Source organism: Sebastes umbrosus, chromosome 12 (assembly GCF_015220745.1).
Source record: "Sebastes umbrosus isolate fSebUmb1 chromosome 12, fSebUmb1.pri, whole genome shotgun sequence".
Classification (NCBI taxonomy): Eukaryota; Metazoa; Chordata; class Actinopteri; order Perciformes; family Sebastidae; genus Sebastes; species Sebastes umbrosus.
This window is the reverse complement of record NC_051280.1, coordinates 5,667,221-5,686,384: the sequence shown is the minus strand read 5'-3', so window position 1 is coordinate 5,686,384 and position 19,164 is coordinate 5,667,221. Positions and strand designations below refer to the sequence as shown.

The 19,164-nt window shown below is 47.5% G+C and overlaps 1 protein-coding gene and 3 non-coding genes across 4 annotated transcripts; 3 read left to right on the top strand and 1 right to left on the bottom strand.

Annotated features, from left to right (window-relative positions):
- Positions 1 to 3,060: 3,060 nt before the first annotated feature.
- Positions 3,061 to 6,931, bottom strand: LOC119498907. Its single transcript, XM_037788025.1, has 6 exons — positions 6,499 to 6,931; positions 5,228 to 6,380; positions 4,680 to 5,128; positions 4,230 to 4,558; positions 3,300 to 3,794; positions 3,061 to 3,200 (listed from the first exon to the last, which is right to left on the bottom strand). The coding sequence occupies exons 2-6, from the start codon at positions 5,423 to 5,425 to the stop codon at positions 3,061 to 3,063; spliced, it is 1,611 nt and encodes a 536-aa protein (XP_037643953.1). The 5' UTR covers positions 5,426 to 6,380; positions 6,499 to 6,931.
- A 4,833-nt stretch (positions 6,932 to 11,764) lies between these two features.
- On the top strand, positions 11,765 to 11,838 carry trnat-ugu. Its single transcript has one exon. It is a non-coding gene; the product is annotated as a tRNA-Thr (tRNA).
- Positions 11,839 to 12,246: 408 nt separating this feature from the next.
- On the top strand, positions 12,247 to 12,319 carry trnat-cgu. Its single transcript has one exon. It is a non-coding gene; the product is annotated as a tRNA-Thr (tRNA).
- A 1,886-nt stretch (positions 12,320 to 14,205) lies between these two features.
- On the top strand, positions 14,206 to 14,278 carry trnat-cgu. Its single transcript has one exon. It is a non-coding gene; the product is annotated as a tRNA-Thr (tRNA).
- Positions 14,279 to 19,164: the final 4,886 nt, after the last annotated feature.

The following is a 19,164-nucleotide window of genomic DNA, read 5'->3' as shown; positions in this document are numbered from 1 at the left end:
CTGTCCAAAGGACATTCTCCCAGAAGCTTTGTGATTTGTCAATATGCATTTTGGAAAATTCCAGTCTCGCTTTTTTTATGATTTGGTGTCCTCTTCGGTTGTCTTCCATTAAGTCCACTTTGGCTCAAACAGTGACGGATGGTGCGATCTGACACTGATGTACCTTGACCTTGGAGTTCACCTCTAATCTCTTTGGAAGTTGTTCTGGGCTCTTTGGTTACCATTCGTATTATCCGTCTCTTCAATATGTCATCAATTTTCCTCTTGCGGCCACGTCCAGGGAGGTTGGCTACAGTCCCATGGACCTTAAACTTCTGAATAATATGTGCACCTGTAGTCACAGGAACATCAAGCTGCTTGGAGATGGTCTTATAGCCTTTACCTTTAACATGAAGGTCTATAATGTTCTTTCTGATCTCCTGAGACAACTCTCTCCTTAGCTTTCTGTGGTCCATGTTCAGTGTGGTACACACCATGATGCCAAACAGCACAGTGACTACTTTTCACCCTTTAAATAGGCAGACTGACTGATTACAAGTTTGAAGATACCTGTGATGCTATTTACAGGACACACCTTAGTTTAACATGTCCCTATGGTCACATTATTTTACATCTTTTCTAGGGGTACCATCATTTTTTGTCCAGGTCAGTTTCATTAGTTTGTTTTTTAAAATGATTCTGTTGAACCACAATTCAAAAACAATGTCTGATTTTCATTAGTTCATTTTCAGTGAATTTTTATTTATTATTACTTTTGTCAGTTTCAAGTTATTTCAGTGACCATTGTGGGTTTTTCTCTCTTTAACGGAAGGGTACCAACAACTTTGCCTACGTCTGTACTTGCTGCAGGTGTACTGCAACATCGGCGGGCGGGTTTTGCTCCTGGGCGGCGGCCCCAGCCCTGCAGCAGCTTCGGCCGCCTTCCTCTTCCTGTATATCGTGGACCGGGACAGTTTTTTTGGTCCAGGAAGAGGAGGCTGGCCAGCAGGGGGGGGGGAGTGATAAGGCCACCCGGGAGCGGTGCTGGAGGAGGAGGAGGATGGGGGTGGCCACCAGATGAGGGTCCTGGCTGCTCCTCATCTGGTGGAGGGGGAGGAGGGGGACCTTGATGTGAGGGTCCTGGCTGGTCCTCGGGGACATTGAAGCTAAAGGGCTGTCCTTGTCCCACCTGTACAGAGGACAGCCCTTTAGCTGGAGGGAGAGGCTGGACGGCGATAGCTACTGCAGGGACGACGCCAGTTCCCTGCAGCAGCTTATCCCTCCCCGCCTCTTTCTGGCGCAGAGAGAACCTGGAAAACAATCCCAGGCAAATTTTAGGCTCCTCATCTAACAAAATGACAGTAGAGATTACAACACAGCTTCATGTTTAACTCTTAGGGTCCTCTGACTTAGCTCAAAGAGCTGTATTTCGGTCTGAGCCATCATCCTCGGACTACTGATTGCCACGTAGTCCGCGAGGACGAGGGACCAGCGAGTCCTTGTGACCCCCCCCGAACCGCATGGCCGCGGGGTTGAGCTGGCTGCAAATGGCCTCCACTAGGCGGCTGGCACCGATCGACACTCTCCTTGCCAGGAAAGGCGGGACTCTTCCCCTTCGCTGCCTTGGACCGCCCCTTAGGCTGCCTCTCCTGGTATCTGGGAGGGTAGACGACCCGCTGTTTGTCCTGCTCTGGCAGGCGATTCCAGAGCCGGTCTACCTTTCTGTCAGAAAGCCTCAGACGGCTCCGTGCTTCCACCAAGGCTTGGGCCAGCTTCAGGTCACGCTCATATCCTGGCTGGCCATCAGGAACCGGGATATTCTCCTCCTTAAAAGAAACGAGAAAGGAAGAGGAGGATGTGAGCGGTCGCTGGTTTGAGTAAACAGAGGCAGTAAGCACAGAGCGCTGTCAAGCGTTTTTGATAATAACATCTTCACTGTTATCATCAGTAGTTTGTAGTCAGTGACCTCACCTCAGTGTCTGAGGAGGGCTGCTGGGAAGCAGGATCCTGAACCTCTGGGGCCTCGGGAGGGGCATCTTGGTCAGGGGCGGTTGAACCGGATGGCTCAGACCTGGGTGCGTCAGCTGGATCACCTGACCGGGCTGCTGCCGCTGTGCTGGTGGAGGGGGTATCGGGCTCGAAGACGGTGGGGTCCTCGACGTCCTCCCCGATACCCTCATCCTCCTCCTCCTCCTCCTCCTCCTCCTCAAGCGACTCGATGGCAGCAGTCTCGTCTGGAGTGTCAGGGTCTGTAACGACGGCTCGCCGTTACGGGAGTAATATAGTAATTTGTGTGTATGTTTAACTATAATTACTAGACGTATGGATTATTGAATACAATTAATGAACACACAGAGGTATTAATTAATTAAAACCGTCAATAAAATGCCCAACTTACTATTTCCGTTTCCCCCTCCGAAGGTGCGCGGGTGAAAGAGATCCCCGACTCGCGCCCTATTAATAGTTCCGGGAGGGCGAAACCAGTGGGAAGTGGGTGAAGGGGAGTTCGGCGGGAATGTTTATTGTGTATTTGTGAAAGGGTAATGTTTATGGATATTTATTGAAGATAGTTAGGTGTGTATGTATTTATTAAGAGGATTTATATGTGGGAAATGTCTTTAGGTACATAAATGTGGATATTTTTGTATATTGGTGTGGTGTTATGTTTTGGAAATGGTATGGGCCAATATAGGGGAGTATAAAAACCATGAGTTTGGGTCCATTTGGGGGGATACTACGGTGGAGGCAACATGTGTGACGGGTGTGAAAAGGAAAATAAATGCTATTATGCTGAAATGCCATCCAGACTGATCCTCATTTCCTTCATGACCGCTCGGGGATTCTAACAGGGTCCAAGCTGACATCCTCAAGCACTCTGCCTGTCTGCTGGTACAGGTACTCCACCCCGATGAGCTCCCCTGTTACACAGCAGAATAAGAGAACGGAGGCTTTAGTAAATGCTCCTTTTCCTCACAGTTGAGATGTTGGAATTAAGTGTTTTCCCATCACATACCTGTGTACTCAGCAGGCTTGGTGAAGTCCTTAACCATCTGAAAGCCAAGCACCCTTTGGCTCTTCTGGTTAAGGATGTGCTTGAGGTGCACTGTAGGAGTGCAGAGGACCCTCCTGTCCCTCAGCTGCTGGTGCTGCGCGGTCCTCGTTCCACCTCGCCAGTCCATCAACCAGGAAGGTCTGGAAGTGCTTTGCACTCTCGCGGGTCCCTGAGGAAACAGGTTTTGAATAAAACATAAATTTAATGTTTTAATGAAATGGGAAGACAGGATATATTTTATCACAAGCTGTAAGACACATGCAAGTACCTGGAATGAACCGGTTGAGGTGGAAGGACTCCAAAGACGTGGAGCCCCTCGCGCAGCAATAGACCGGCAGGCTTACTCCGCCCTTTGTCAGCCTGCCGGTCTGGGTGTACAGCTGTACACCCGGTGGGTCCTGAATGCAGCTGGGGTGGGCCCTCTGCGTACTCCAGATGTCCTGGATGCGGAGAGCGTTCAGCAACGGGACGTCCAGGGTGTTGCGCCCTGCTGGTCCGCCAAAGGTGTCGAGGAGCTCCTGGATGAGGAGTGTCGACTCCTCGGGCCCACGCGTCCGGCGACGGCAGTGGAGCCTCCACTCCTTCTTTGAGATCTTCTTGATCACCTCGGCGTCAGTCGGCGCAACCATCCCGTGCCTCCCCTCCAGCTGGGACCGCTTAGCCTCAATGAGACGGCGGGCATCTCTGGGGTCCACCTCGAAGATGCAGTGAGACAACTGCCTCATGAAGGGGGGGTACAGCTCGTGGGTTTCTGTGGTGACACCTGATGCGAAGCGGCGCATCAGGTGCCAGATGTCCAGTCTCACCACGAGCTATCCCCACTCCTGAGATAGAAGAAACATGATGTGGTTTAATTCTCATAACCCGTAATGACTGTTATATCCTTGAATCTACAGTTTTTATGATGTTGTAATCATGTAGATTAAAATCCTGGCTTTTGTCCATAATAAATATTGTAACGTGAGATTATTCATGATATTATAATTCTACTGTTATTATCAGTACAAGTATCAACAGTCTCAGATTCACACCGGAAACAAGGCAGCAGTCTTCGACACGCCGTCTCTACTGCAGCAGTCACGGTCCACATAGATCAGCTGGGGGGGAGATTTCAAATGTTAATATGAGTGTATAAACACACACACAGCTGCGGTGTAAAAGCAGCTGTAAGAAAATATTAAATTGTGACAAACTTTACTAGCCTTCTTGGTGGAATCCATCTTCAAGATGGATCCGAAGGTGGACGTGATCCTGGCCTTGTACTCATCCAGCCGCGTCAGGACGTCGTAGCTGTAGACCGTCAGCAGCCAGATGGGTGAGGGCAGAGGGGGCATCTGGGGCGGTGGTGGAAACTGCCCCCTCACCGAGCACAAGGCCAGGAACTGCTCGCACACGCCGAGGTACTGGATCGCTCTCCGCATCCAGGCGTTCGAGTGGTTCTCCCGCAGGGTGTTGAACAGCCGATTAGCACCGTTGCCCAGAGTGCGGGACCTCAGCTGTGCAACCACCCTCAGGTCACAGGACAGCCTGCGAAAAAAACAACACTAACATTATATACAGCCACATGAAAACATCAAACAGGATGTGCAACACAGACTATACAGTAGATAGTATATAGTTGGATTTTTGTATTTATTTAATTTCTTACCTGTACGTAAGTATGGCTGGAAACTGGCAGCTGTAGGTGGGGGACAGCTGCCTTATGATGCCCTGTGACCACCCCACGACCTTCTTCTTACACCGACGGCACTCCAGGTACTCCGTGGCCATGAGATACCAGCCGTTGATGTCCAGGACCCTCCGGATGGTCCTGTACAGCCCAGCCTTTGTCATGGTCCCGGTGCACAAAGGCTGGGGGCATGTCAGCTGCAGATGCCAGATACGGTGCGGCATCCAGAGAAACAGCCGACATGCAAAGAAGGGGTCGGGGGACGCGGGAGGCTGGTTGTAGACCGGCCGGGTTTGGGGCGGGTGGTGCCAGAGGTTCAGCTCGGTGATGAGCCGAGACCTCCCCCTGCTGTCCCTGGAAAACAGCACCCGACCGATCCACTGCTGCTGCTCTACAGTGAGAGCTGCCCGCCAGGACTCAGGCAGCAGCTGGAGAGACAACCAGAGGACATACAGGACATTTTAATATCTGAGGACATCACTTCATGGGGGAGAGCAGCAGTGATTATGTGTGACAGTCACCCTTACCTCAGCGCTGTCAGCAGGTGGTTGGGGAGGGAGGAAGGCTGGTCTGGGCATCTCCTCCTGTTCCTCTGGGGCGGGGGCTTTAGTTGCTGCAGGCGGCGGCGGCATGGCAGCTGCGGGCGGCGGCGGCGGTGGCAGCAGGGCAGCTGCGGGTGGTGGCAGCGGCGGCGAGCGAGCTGGTGACTCTGCCGGCTGGACCATGACGAGGGCTGCTGGAGGCTGCAGGGGGTGGTCTTGGTCCTGTGTGGCCTCCAGCAGCTCCTCGTCTGTGGGCTCATCCAGCAGAGCAGAGACACCAGCTCCCTTCTCAGCTGCTCCTGAGGTGGAGGGAGGTGGATGCTGCAGGAGCGAGAGAGCCTGTACATCTGAGGCTTAAAGAGAAATAAAATATTTCAGTAACATGAAAGAATGAGATGGTCGTGTTAATATTGAGGGACACATTGAGCCAAGCTGCATATAGAAACTACAGGAGCTTAGGAGGCGGCTGTGAACAGAGACAGTGAAGATGAGACAACATGATAACAACAGATTCACCAGGTAGAGTGAGTGATGCAGGGAGCAGCTAGAGGAGTTATGCAGGCAACGAGGGATGAAGACAATGTTATTCTACCAACGAGGGAAAGGGTGATGAAGCGATGTTATTCTACAGATGCACGCATTAGTGATGTTATGACCATTTGGTTTAGTGATTGGAGACGCGCACCAGGCCGACACCAGAACTTACCTGTTGTTTCCTCTCCTTCTCTGATTACAGAAACATTTATAAAGCAAAGTAAAAAAGAAGGGTCAGGAATGAATTCAAACCTTTCTGTTATTAACAATTTGTCACATGATTATTTCTATACTTTTTACTTACACTTCTCCATGTCAACTACTGCCTTGACCAGCTCTTCATCTGTAACCTCCTCAGAGGACACTGAGGAGGTCCGAGCTGGTCTGAAGGGGCTGTAGTGGGAGGCTGTAATCACACAATTAGAGATAACAGAAATATACAGTGAACACAGGAAATTAAGTTTTACTCAGTATTTCATTTAAGCTGGACTTGCCTGGAAATGCAGGCTTAGGGGCCACCATCTTCTTAACGTGTGCCTGCATTTCCACCGCAGACAGAGAACGCCGCCCGGAGACGAAGGCCGCAAGCGCTGAACCAAGAGGCCTGTAATAAGAATAAATGACACACAGCAACATCTGTAATGAGACAACATGGCAAATACTAACACTCCTTCAGAGAGGTCACCCAGGTACATCAATCAGCTTTACAGTAAAACACGTACTGTGATGCACTCCTGGCTCTCTGGCTTGCAGCCGAGACAGAGACGCTGCTGCTGCTGCTGCTGCTGCTGCTGCTGCTGCTGGCGGCGGTGGCAGCGGCGGCTGTGGTGGTGGATGCAGCAGAAGCAGCGCTTGCTCTCTGTCTGTCTCTGCTCCGGACATACCGGACGGCGTTCTCCATCTGCGTGCCTGGAGCTGGCGCCTTCCTCCGGAGGTAGTTAACAAATCTGTACAAATCAGACAACAGTCACATGATTGTAACTATCGATGGTCAGTACAGCAACTTGATTAGAATCCAAATGTTTTAACAATTTACCGGATCTTTTTGCGGTCCTCAGACTCGTACAGGCTCTGCAGGGTCTCAAATTTGAAGTCCCCGAAGCCAACAAGGGCCTGTCCCTCCTGACCGGGCTGGAGGGACTTCACCTGCGCCTCCTCAAACGCGCGGTGGAACCTGACTGCCTCCTGTGGTGGCAGTTTCTGTTAAAACAAGACACAAACCAACGTAACAACTTGTCTTTCAGTGAATTTAATAAAAAGGCATACATTAATAACTAAAGCATCTGCAGATGGACTCACGAGCACAGCCACCTGTTGTGGACTGTGGCAAGTGAGCCCCGAATACAAAGAGTAGTCAGTATTTATACATTTAAAGCATAACATGAAGATAAGTGCAAAGAAGAAGAGAAGAGAAGGATAGAAAGTGTATCAATGCGTCAGCACACAGCAGACAACAGAGCATCACAAGACATAACAAGTATTTCAGCAATCTGTTGTTTGCAGTTACAGAGATCTAAAATGTCAGGTCACTGTCCTATGGTGACGAAGTTGAACATGTGAGGCCCTGAGATTATCTAAAGGTACAGTGTTAAACTGCAGATATGAAAATTGCCATTACACTCCACAAAGTCAGGGTACGCTGAGGAGTAGCGGGTGAGGGCGTCCTGTAAGTTCACACAGAGAGGTTAAAACTGTCATCACTCTTTTAATTGTACTATATAAATCAGACTGAAAGACTCCACCTTGTTGGCCATTAACGGGGACTGAGACCCCGACTTCTCTCGCTCCTTCTGGTGGGAGGCGACCAGATTGACGTCATTCTCCAGGAGCCAGTGTAAGGTCTTGCCCTGGTACCGACCAAACTGGACCTTCCACCGGCTCAGGACGAGCCGGTGGAAGCTCACAGTCGGACAGGTATTGAATAGTGCGCCTTGCCCACTCCTTGCTGTGGACTTCCTCCAGTGCTTGCTGCATGTAACTGGAGCTGTTCCCTGCAGTTCGTGGTTTCAACATGGTCACACACTTCCTGTCCAGAGGCCAGCTGTGTGGTGAGAACAGCGGAGAACCTGTTTCTGTGGGCAGGATCCAACTGACTCAACACCTCAGTACTCCAAGGACAGACGGGGATCATGCACTTACTGCACCGAGGATAATCTCCGCCGACCAAGTAGTACCTGGAGTCAAGGTCAATGACCTCCCATACTTTTGTGTAGATGCCGGAATGGTGCATCTTAGTATTGCACTGATGGCACTTAAGTGGAATACCCCACATCCGCATCGGTGCCCACAGAAACATCCGCTGCCTGAAGTAGGTCATTGGATCAGGTAGTGTTGTTGCTGGTTTTGGTGGATTGGGTGGATGGAACCAGTTTTGGGATAACTGTTGTTTCAGCTGTCCTGCGGGGTCGTAAAGGCACTGGGCAATCCACTCCCGGTCGGCTGGTTGGATTACCCGCATGAACTGTTTGGGGAGAAAACTCACCCAATTTACCTCCGGCGGGCTCAGGATGATCACATGTGGAGATGTGGGAGGAGGAGGAGGAGGAGGTTGTTGTGGTGGTGGAAATGGCGGTTGTTGTCGTGATGGTGGTGGAGGTTGTTGTTGTGATGGTGGTGGAGGTTGTTGTTGTGATGGTGGTGGGCATGGTAGTGGAGGTTGTTGTGATAATTTATGATGGTGTTCCTCAATATGGTGGAGCAGCCCAACTGCACCACTGACCTTTCTTCCACATTGCTCACAACATTCATCTGTGTGGAAGTCAGATAAGTGTTCAGAGAACTTGTCAATGCTACAAAGAGCACACTTAATCTGTGCTGCAGTCTGACTACTTGCACTCAAGCTGCTCTGTGTTGCGGGAGCAGCTGACCTGCTCTGTGTTGCGGGGGCAGCTGACCTGCTCCAGCTGCTCTGCGTTGCGGGGGTAGCTGACCTGCTCCAACTGCTCTGCGTTGCGCGGGCAGCTGACCTGCTCCAACTGCTCTGCATTGTGGGGGCATCTGAACTGCTCTGCGTTGCGGAGGCAGCTGAACTGCTCCAACTGCTCTGCGTTGCGGAGGCAGCTGAACTGCTCTGCGTTGCGGGGACTGTCTGTGGCCTCCCTGCAATTGAGCCGCTCTCTCCCTCTGTTTGCTGGTCAAGGTCGACGACTTCCAGTACCTTTGTATAGATCCCGGAATGGTGCACCTTAGTGTTGCGCTGATGGAACTTCAGTGGAATACCCCACATCTGCATCGGTGCCTACAGAAACATCCACTGCCTGAAGTAGGTTATAGGATCAGGTAGTGTTGTTGCTGGTTTTGGTGGATGGAACCAGTTTTGGGATAACTGTTGCTTCAGCTGTCCTGCGGGGTCGTAAAGGCACTGGGCAATTCACTCCCAGTCGGCTGGTTTGATGACCCGCATGAATTGTTTGGGGACAAAAACGCAGCTGAGCTGCTCTGCGTTGCGGGGGCAGCTGAACTGCTCGGTGTAACGGGGACTGTCTGTAGCCTAAAAAAGAAAATAGCAGGGAGCTCGTCTCCAAGTCTTGAACAGTATCGCGTGCCAGGTAGTGGTAAAAACAGAAGAAACAAATCACCGGCACTCACAGATAAAGAGTCGTTTATTCTGGGCAACCAAACAAACACATTTCAGCTATAAGCAGTCATCAGCGTGATCACTCTAGACGTAATGCCAGTTTAAATATTAATTGTCTGTGGCCTCCCTGCATTTGAGCTGCTCTCTCCCACTGTTTGCTGATTCCCTGTTGAACCTGCCTGCTCAGCTCACTGTGGAAAAAGGATGTTACTTATTCCCTAGGTCTGACAATACCTTTTTAACTTCATTGGTAAAGAATTGTGAAGCAATCTTAGCACAACTAACGGGGATATAATGCATTTTTCTCTTCAGAACTTTAAAATTGCTTATTGAAGAAACTATGTACTTACTATGTGTATATGTGACGACCCCTCCACTCCACTAGGTGTGCCGTGTCTTTTTGCTGGTTCTCTTTTGTTTTGCAGGAGAGAGGGTCGTCAGGCTGCTGGCACACCTGTTTTGGTTTTGTTTGTGGGAGACATTTTCACACACCCACACATGCCTACATCACTGATTACTGACTTTCCATGTTTATTTAGTTATTTATTGTTAGTTTGTTAAATAAATGCCTGTTACTATTTTTAAACTCGTCTGGTCTCCCATTTTTGTTGCAACCTTTTGAGCCGGGTTGTAACAGTATACAAAATAGTTTATGGCAACCGCCACCGGAACAGGTTTAATTTAACTAAATTATCAAAATTAAATATATTTATCACTTACCTTTATGATATCCACATTTGCAGAAGAGTGCATGACAGCCTTCCAATTCCTGACCCCCGGTTTCAGGATTCGAACTTGCGCGGGGAGACCCCAATGGATTTCTAGTCCGTCACCACTCGGCCACGACTACCTGTAAAACAGCAGCAAAATACCAATTTCCAAAAATGTTCTGAATGTAACACCCACCACAAGTGCTGGCTACGGAATGACAATCAAGGAGTATCTTAAAAAAATAGAAGTTTGAATTACTGAAATTTAATTTTACAATTCATATTCCTCACTGTGTTAACCCCAGCTACGCTAACAGGGCAGGGTTGAATTAAACACTGGTATACACTGCAAATCAAGGCATTAACACGCTAAGTGAATTCACACATCTATAAGTCACACGTGATTGATTTCACTGCAAACGATTTGAAAACCACCCCACACCTTAAGCCTGCCCTGGCTGTCTGACTGGGATTCATCCTGAGTAAGGTTATACACTGTGGGGAAGCAGGCAGATTGACAAACAAAATAAAGAAAGAAAACTAGTCCGCCCCCAAGGGCAATACCCATTCCTTTTTGTCCGCTACCGGCTCACTTGCCAGGGCGGACTAGACAGCAAATAAAGCCTAAAGCAAACAAACGCAAACAAAAACAGTCCCACAGCAAGAGCAGCTAATGGTCGACTGATGCTCTGGTACGTCGATCTACTTTCCTACCGACTAACAGCCGCCCGCCTTCAACGCAGCAGGGAAACAGGTCCGTTGTTCCTGCTCTCTCGTTCCCTGCCTGCCACACGGAATGAGGTGTGCACCTGCCTCACTCCACCGGCCTGAATCAATGCCACAATCAACGTTCCTCCTGCAGGTAGCCCTATATGGGCAACCCTCCCTCATGGTTGCCCCTCCCCTTTCCCGGTTCATGTCACCTGCCACATGAACTTTCCCAATTGCTGAGAAGAACAGGGCATATCAATGTAACGTACTTGTTCAGTTAAACTTCCACTTTGTTTTCACAAATTTAGCCCTGATTTTCCACTCTCCGACAGTTTTTGGAGCTCCCCAACAAAAGCCTCATATCAGAGGCAAATCAGCATTGGCTTGCCACTCGCACATCGGCGTTCATGTGTGAACTGCTCAAAAACGTGAGCCGAGATGCTCGTTGATGCCTGGCAGACACATTCCAGATATCTAGCATGCTAAATATCCGAACCTGTCAAGGACTCCTGCCACAACCAATGAGAGCGCAAGACCAAGGGTTGAGGGGAAACCTGGGGTCACAGTAGGAACTTACTTTATGTGAAGACTGCAAGTTTTGCAGTATAGAAATCAGATGACTTTCAAAGTCTTGTAGTGTGAACAAAGCTATCCACATACTTACGTGCCCTACTCCCACAGAGTCACCCTTTTACTGTGACCATAATACCTATTGGAGATGCTGGGGATTGAACCCAGGGCCTCATACATGCTAAGCATGCGCTCTACCACCTATCTGTGGTTTTTGGGAATGTTTGAAAATATTTTGCAGACACCTGAATAAAAGAAGAAATCTGACTAAAACACTTATGGTTAATCTGGTACGTTGCTTTAAAACCTGTGGCTGGAAATCAAACCGGGTAGAGTGCTTGCACCACTATACCATCAATCACAGTGGAAAAAAAGGACTAGCTTGTTGTCTTCTTGCAGCGGGTAGCTGCAGCCAAAGGAGGCGCTGTGGCTTAGTTGGTTAAAGCGCCTGTCTTGTAAACAGGAGATCCTGGGTTCGAATCCCAGCAGTGCCTTTTGGTTGCAGAGATTGTCTCTCTCTTTGGACTAAATGCATTTCATATGAACTACCCAATACAAGTTTGTTTAACCTCTGACCACAGTCAGCAGCACATGCACCTGAAACCAAACCCAACAGTGATGTCACAGGGTCTCGGAGTACGCCTGTACATCACTGCAGCATGGTGAGAAGTTAAAGGTGCCCTGTTTAGTTTTCTTGTAAACAAACAAAGTTCATGTTTACATCATAGAAATAGAATAGGAGTAGAATGCACATCAAACTGTTTTCCGTGGTTATTCGACTACTGCAAAAGAAAATGTTGATAATTGTTAATTGTTACAGTGACAACGCACGTCAGTTCGCCAGTTGGACATTTTGGATATGAATGCAGGTTTGATATGAGAGAAGAAGACAAAAAAACAGAGGCGCTGTGGCTTAGTGGTTAAAGCGCCTGTCTCGTAAACAGGAGATCTTGGGTTCAAATCCCAACAGTGCCTCACACAGGACAGCAGTCTGTAGACTTTTACAGTAGAAAAGAGATTCAGGACATGATGGGACTTTTTTCTGGAAAGACATTGTCTCATTTGGAAACAATGGAAGAAAGAACGGAATGAACACCAACAAGAGGAGGTGCGTTAGTACTATAGTCTGGAAGTTATGGTTTGTTCTCTGTGGGGGGAGATAGGGAAGGGGGGTTCTGCTCCTGTGTATTTGCTGCAGAGCAGAAGGTCATGGGTTTGATTACCACCTGAGGCAAGGATGGAGAAATGCGTTAAGGTATGGGTAGGAAGGAAGCCAAACATGATTTCAAATAGTGTCACTTAATACCCGGTTTACTAGGAATTCAACTCAGCAGACTTGGACTGTGATAGAGTAAAGGTGAACAAAGGAATGTGTTTCCGCCAAGTTTTGAACGGGGGACCTTTCGTGGGGTTTCCCGATTCCTGACTTGAGGGTAGCGTCTTCTAACAGCTGCTGATTATTCACCAAGAAAGACAGAAGTTGTAAAGCAACAGCAGTTGTTACTTCACAGCAGAATGGAGAGTACACAATTAGTCCATGAAGTGTGATATTCATACTATATGTTGATTTCCGGGTGGCTACGGAGAAGGACGTTCCTTTGGCATCCTGGAAGTTCTGGCAAACTGTAAGACGAAGGGAGAGCAGGGTTTGGCTCAGGCTGCGTTCAGCAGGGGAGGAGAACTGCTGACCCTGACTGAAGATATTGTCATGCGGCGGAAAGGGGAGCGGAACATCAGGTTGAAATTTGTGCAGTGCGAACTAGCTATAAGGAGAACTGAAAAGATCAAGCACCGATAGCGCAAAGCAAAGAATGCATTAACTATCACAGAGGCAAGAAAAGCAAGTGGACGTTTAACTGAACAAGTACAAGTTGTTCTTCTCAGCAATTGGGAAAGTTCAGAACATTTTTGGAAATTGGTATTTACGGTTGTTTTACAGGTTGTCGTTGCCGAATGGTTAAGACGATGGACTAGAAATCCATCGGGGTCTCACCGCGCGGGTTCGAATCCTGCCAACAACGAAAGACACTTTTTCGACAGTGGGAGCCCACCAGTGATACTTGGTTACTTGGATACTAGGTGCAACTTAGAAAAAAACATCAGTATCAAAGCAAACAAAGTGATTCTTTGACAGTAATTGTTGATTGAGTAGACTAGATTGTGTGTAGGCCTTAGGATTGGCCTTCAATCAAACCCAATTTTTGATACAATATGGAAAATAAGTAGGTAGAGGTGACAGTCCCATGCATTCTTTAAATGCAGGTCTCGCTTCAGTCTTAATGCCCAGAAAAATTGGCGAATTTGGTGTGAAGACTTTTTTGCGCAGTGATGGTGGTATAGTGGTGAGCATAGCTGCCTTCCAAGCGGTTGACCTGGGTTCGAATTCCCAGCCTTCGCAGTCCTTTTCTTCTTCGACAGTATACTGTTGCTTGGTATTGTTGTTAGAAAGTAAGCAGTAAAGCTGGGGACACACCAAGCCAACATCAAAGAACTAGCAGCAACGATTGCGCCTTGAGCCAGGCTCTTCTTCTCAGTCTTCGGAGGTACCCTTTCTGCTACCCTGATTGGCCAGGTCATACTCTCCATCTTACTTTCGTCCAGCAGCTGATGTGATTGGTCCGTAAGTAAGGACTGTCTTACTTTCGTCCCAAGTTGTGATGTGATATGAAAAATTAGCTCTTAAATGAAGTCTGTCATGTTTATCTCTATATCAAGGTTTTAGTTTAGGCAGGAAAACTTAGTAGTTAAGTTTAGAGAAAGACTGTAGTTCTGTTTAAAGTTGACTGTTATGATGAGGAAACAGACAGCTACTGTGTTGAATGCATGCTTTGATTTGAGAGAAGAAGACAACAAACAACAGTGGCGCTGTAGCTTAGTGGTTAAAGCGCCTGTCTCGTAAACAGGAGATCTTGGGTTCAAATCCCAACAGTGCCTTACACAGTACAGCAGACTTTATCAGTAGAAGAGTGAGCTGCGAAAGTTGGCTAGGTGTGCCAGGCCCTTAAGGCAGCAAGTGTCCTATTTTTCCACTGTGATTGCTGGTATAGTGGTGCAGGCACTCTACCTGGTTTGATTTACGACCATCGCAGTTGCATTTCACAGGTTTTAAAGCAACGTACCAGATTAACCGTAAGTGTTTTAGTCAGATTTTTTCTTTTATTGAGGTGTCTGGAAGATATTGTCAAACATTCCCAAAAACCACAGGGGATGTAGCTCAGTGGTAGAGTGCATGCTTTGCATGTATGAGGGTTCAATCCCCGGCATCTCCAATAGGTATTATGGTCACAGTAAAAGGGAGACTCTGGGAGAGTAGGGCACGTTAGTATGTAGATAGCTATGTTCACACTACAAGACTTTCAAAGTCATCCCATATCTATACTGCAAAACTTGCTGTTTTGACATGCAGTAAGTTCCTACTGTGACCCCAGGTTTCCCCTCAACCCGTGTCTTGCGCTCTCATTGGCTGTAGCTTCTGGCAGGAGTCCCCGACAGGTCCAGATATTTAGCATGCTATATATCTGGAATGTGTCTGCAAGGCATCGGCGAGCCTCTCTGCGAGCGTTTTTGAGCAGTTCACACATGGCGCTTGAACGTAAATGTGCGAGTGGCGAGCCAATGCTGATTTGCCTCTGATCTGGGGCTTTTTTTGGGGACCTCCAAAACCGGAAAAAAATGGTTCGGTTTGTCAGTTGGACCGTAAGGTGTTGTCGCAACTCGCTGGGAAGAGAGCAGACACAGCTCCGGAGATGGACCTGGCCAAAGAGTGAGGTGATGGAGGCTTTCACTTCATCCAGCCTGCTGAGGACATCCTGGGCGTATACCTGCATCAGCCAGCGATGTTTCGGCACTGCAGGCATAACTGGCATGTCCCCAAGCGGGACTGGTGAAATCAGCCCAGAGGAGACAGCACGGGCAACTCCTCTGTAATCAGTGAGAAACTGAATTTGTTTTTCAAGCCAGCTCTCTGCATGCTGCTCCTCCAGCTGCTTTTGAAGCTGGCTGCTGCTGTTCCCCAAGCCTCGCTGGCGCATCAGGCGCACAACCTGGATGTCACACCCCAGCTTGTATGTCAGCAGACATGGGAACTGTATGCGGTGGCCAATGTCCAACTGGGAGACGATGTTGTGGCTCCAGCTGATTAGTTTTCTTTTGCAGCTCTTACATGCAAGATATTCAGATGCCAAGTAGTAAGAGCTACTGACACCAACCACCTGTCTGACTTTCTGGTGCAGTCCAGCAGATGTAAGCTCCGACTTGCCACAGTCTGGATGTGGACAGAGCAGACACACACGCCAAAGCTTCCTGGGCATCCACAGGAACGGGGGGTGCCCAAAGAACTGCTCCAATGCTGGTATGGCACTAGAGGTCAGTGACCGCAGAGGTGGATACCACCACAATCTGTCCAGCTTTGCAGGGTCCAGCTCTGGCTGATTAAAACGTGACCATCGGAACAGGGTCTTGGCAATCCAGCGCTGGTCAATCTCTAGCAGGGCAGGGATCCAACCAGCGGGCATGCAAATTCTGCTATCTATTACAGTTTTTCTCGATTGTTTACACACATTTTCTGAAAGCATGCCTCATACTCTCAGAACTCTACACACAAATCAAAAAACACACACACAATGGGCAAAACCCCTCAATTCTCCTGCAAAATGAAACTTTACATTCAAAACAATGTTATTTCTTCTCAAAATGGTATTTTGTTTTCAAATGACACACACAAACCATCATATGAATAGACATTTATAAGAACCAGTTGAACACTGATGTGCTCAATGTAAAACACTATGATGAATGGAAAACACTTCTTCTCCATTCATCATAATGACTCAGGCCTTTTTTTTGTTCAGTGTTACACTTACTACAGACAGTACATACAGAAGTGTGTTGTAAAATATTTTAGAATATTGTTTTTATACTCAGAACACACAAATACACGGTAACAAATATATTTTATTTTCCCCACAAAAACAATGTACACAGTGAACATCCCAACCAACACAAAGTTGCACATACAGTGGTCTACATACAAAACAACAGAGGAATTTACTGTATACAGTTACAGTAAAAAAAAAAAAAAACTACGCTGCATCCTCTCTTCTGTTTCGGTCTGGCCACAGCACCTCATCCACATCACAAGCAATGTTTTCCCTGGCCAAGCAGCGGGGGAAATATCGCTTAGCATGTCGAATCCAGCCATGAAAAGCATCAACTGCTATATCTCCACATGCGTCTTCCATAGCTTGGAGAAGGGGTATACGCGTTTGTGGATTTCGGTCATACACTTTCCATCTCCAGGCAGAAAAGAATTCCTCAATAGGATTGAGGAATGGAGAATATGGAGGGAGATAAACAACTAAAAAGCGTGGGTGGGCAGTGAACCAGTTACGAACCGGAGCAGCCCGGTGGAAACTTACGTTGTTCCAAATGACAACGTACCTGAGCTGCTCTGGGCCGTCTATCTGATCTGGTGGAATGAGTGTGTTGTGTAGGGTGTCCAGGAATCTGATCAGATGGGCAGTGTTGTAGGGGCCAAGGGTAGCATGGTGATGGATGACGCCATGGTGGGTAATCGCTGCACACATTGTGATGTTCCCTCCGCGCTGGCCAGGGACTTCAACAATGGCACGCTGGCCGATGATATTCCTTCCCCTCGTTCGTCTTTTTGTGAGGTTGAATCCAACCTCATCAATGAAGATGAACTGGTGCTCCACTGCAGCCACCTCTAGCTCAAGGACTCTCTGAAACAGACATGGAGTGGTCACTATTGTGAAGCACAATCATTAAGCACAATCATTATGATTACAATACTGAAATATGTACAATTTATGCAGTGTTGAGAGTATGCATCAATTGTGGGATTGCATAGGACTTACTTGCACATAGTTATATCGCAATTCTTTGACTCTTTCTGAATTGCGTTCAAATGGCACCCTGTAGACCTGCTTCATCCTCAGATTATTTCTGCGCAAGACACGGTCCAGTGTTGATAAGCTTACCCTATCAATATTTTGAAATATCTCATTTTCTATTATTTTTCTTTGTATTTGCCGTAATGTTATGGCGTTATTTTCTAGGACCATGTTCATGATTTCAGTTTCCTGTTCAGGAGACAGAAGACGTTCCCGACCACCTTGTGTTGGTAATCTTTCAGTTCTGCAATACAAATAGTAAAATACTATAAATACTGTGTAGGAATACATTTCCCAAATACTTGAAACATACTTTATTTTTACAGTCCTACAGAACAGTCCACAGGCAATACTGTAATACTGTACTCATTGAGTACTGTATTGATATGCAGTACTGCAATTTTCTAGTGAGAGTAGATGTCTTACCTATTCTCATTTCGGAAAGTCCGGATGATGGATGCTACAGTGTACCTGCTCAAATTTGGCTGTACTCTTTGCCCAGCCTCCCTCATTGTTAGACCATGGTTGACCACATGGTCAACCGAAGTGGCTCGGATCTCATCAGAGATTACGGTCCTTGGCCTTCCTCGTCCTCGTCCTCCTCCTCTTACCCTCACTCCTCTGGCTCTGGCTCTGCCTCTGTTTCCAATGTTGGCATCCATTGCTCCAAAACAGAAGAGCTCACCTGCTGCCCTTTTATGCTAAAGCTCTGATTGCTAATTGTAACACTGTGTGACAGGTGTTTGCCCATGTGATGAGTCAGTGTGCATAGTAGGGCAATTGACTTTAGAATTTTGAATGACAGTGTGTTCCTTGTGAAAACAAGATTTTCTTCATGAAAATTGTGCCAAATGCAGAGAATTGTGTGTAGTGTTTTGAAAAAAGTGTGTTTTAGAACTGCAATTTGAGTGTAAAGCAGGAATTGTGCTTGTAGTTTAGCAGAATTGGTTCAGGGGGTTGGTGCATGAGTTACATGTTGTGGTCATTGTGTGTCAAGTACCAGTATTTGTGTGTAAACAATTGAGAAAAACTGTAAACAGATATGAGAGAATGAAGGAATGAACAATGATTTTTTTAAACATTCTTTCATCCTGTCCAGAACTAAAAACTCCTTGGGAAGTCATAAATTAAAAATGAAGTGTATACTCGGTTATAACTTTGTGCTTTTTGGGAAAATGTTAAGAGAAATTGTGGATAAAAGAGAAAAATATATTTTAAGAATATTAAGAGAGACAGCTGTGTGGTGTGTGAGATAGAGAGAGAGAAAGTGAGAGACAGAGAGAAAGAGTGTGTGTAAGTATTTAATTAAAATACATACGCGCTATGTCTGACTCAATCTCTTCAGCGGCCAGCAAAAGCTCACTGTCGGTGGGTTCCGACTTCACTGTTTCCATCAAAGGTGCCGTGGTGGATCCAGCAAGGCACAGAGCAGGAACAGCTGAAAAAGAATGACATCAAAATAGAATACATTAAAGATATGAAAACATTTACGACTCAGCTTTTCACAAAATCCATTTTCTAGTTGCATACTTACATAGCTGAATCTTTTGTGGTGCAAACAACCTCCTCACAGACTTCTCAATGCTGTGCTGAGACTTGCCTTTCCCTATCAGCAATGAGCGCAGGGAGGATACAGGCACTGAGGATAGTCGCGAGGAGGTGGAGGTCGCAGCTGCTCGCAAAGAGGCTGAAGGTTGTGGTGAGGTGGAGAGCAACTGTGTGGTGGTTGCAGCTTGTGAAGAGGTTGAGGGCCATGGTGAGTTGGAGGGCAGCTGTGTGGAGGTGGCAGCAGCAGCAGTGGCAGGTTGGCTCTGGCTTCTAGCGGATCTCACCTACCGCTTGACCTGGATGGCATAACGGCCTGCAGGATAATGTAAGATGTACCCCTGGAAGGCTCTTTTGTTGGCG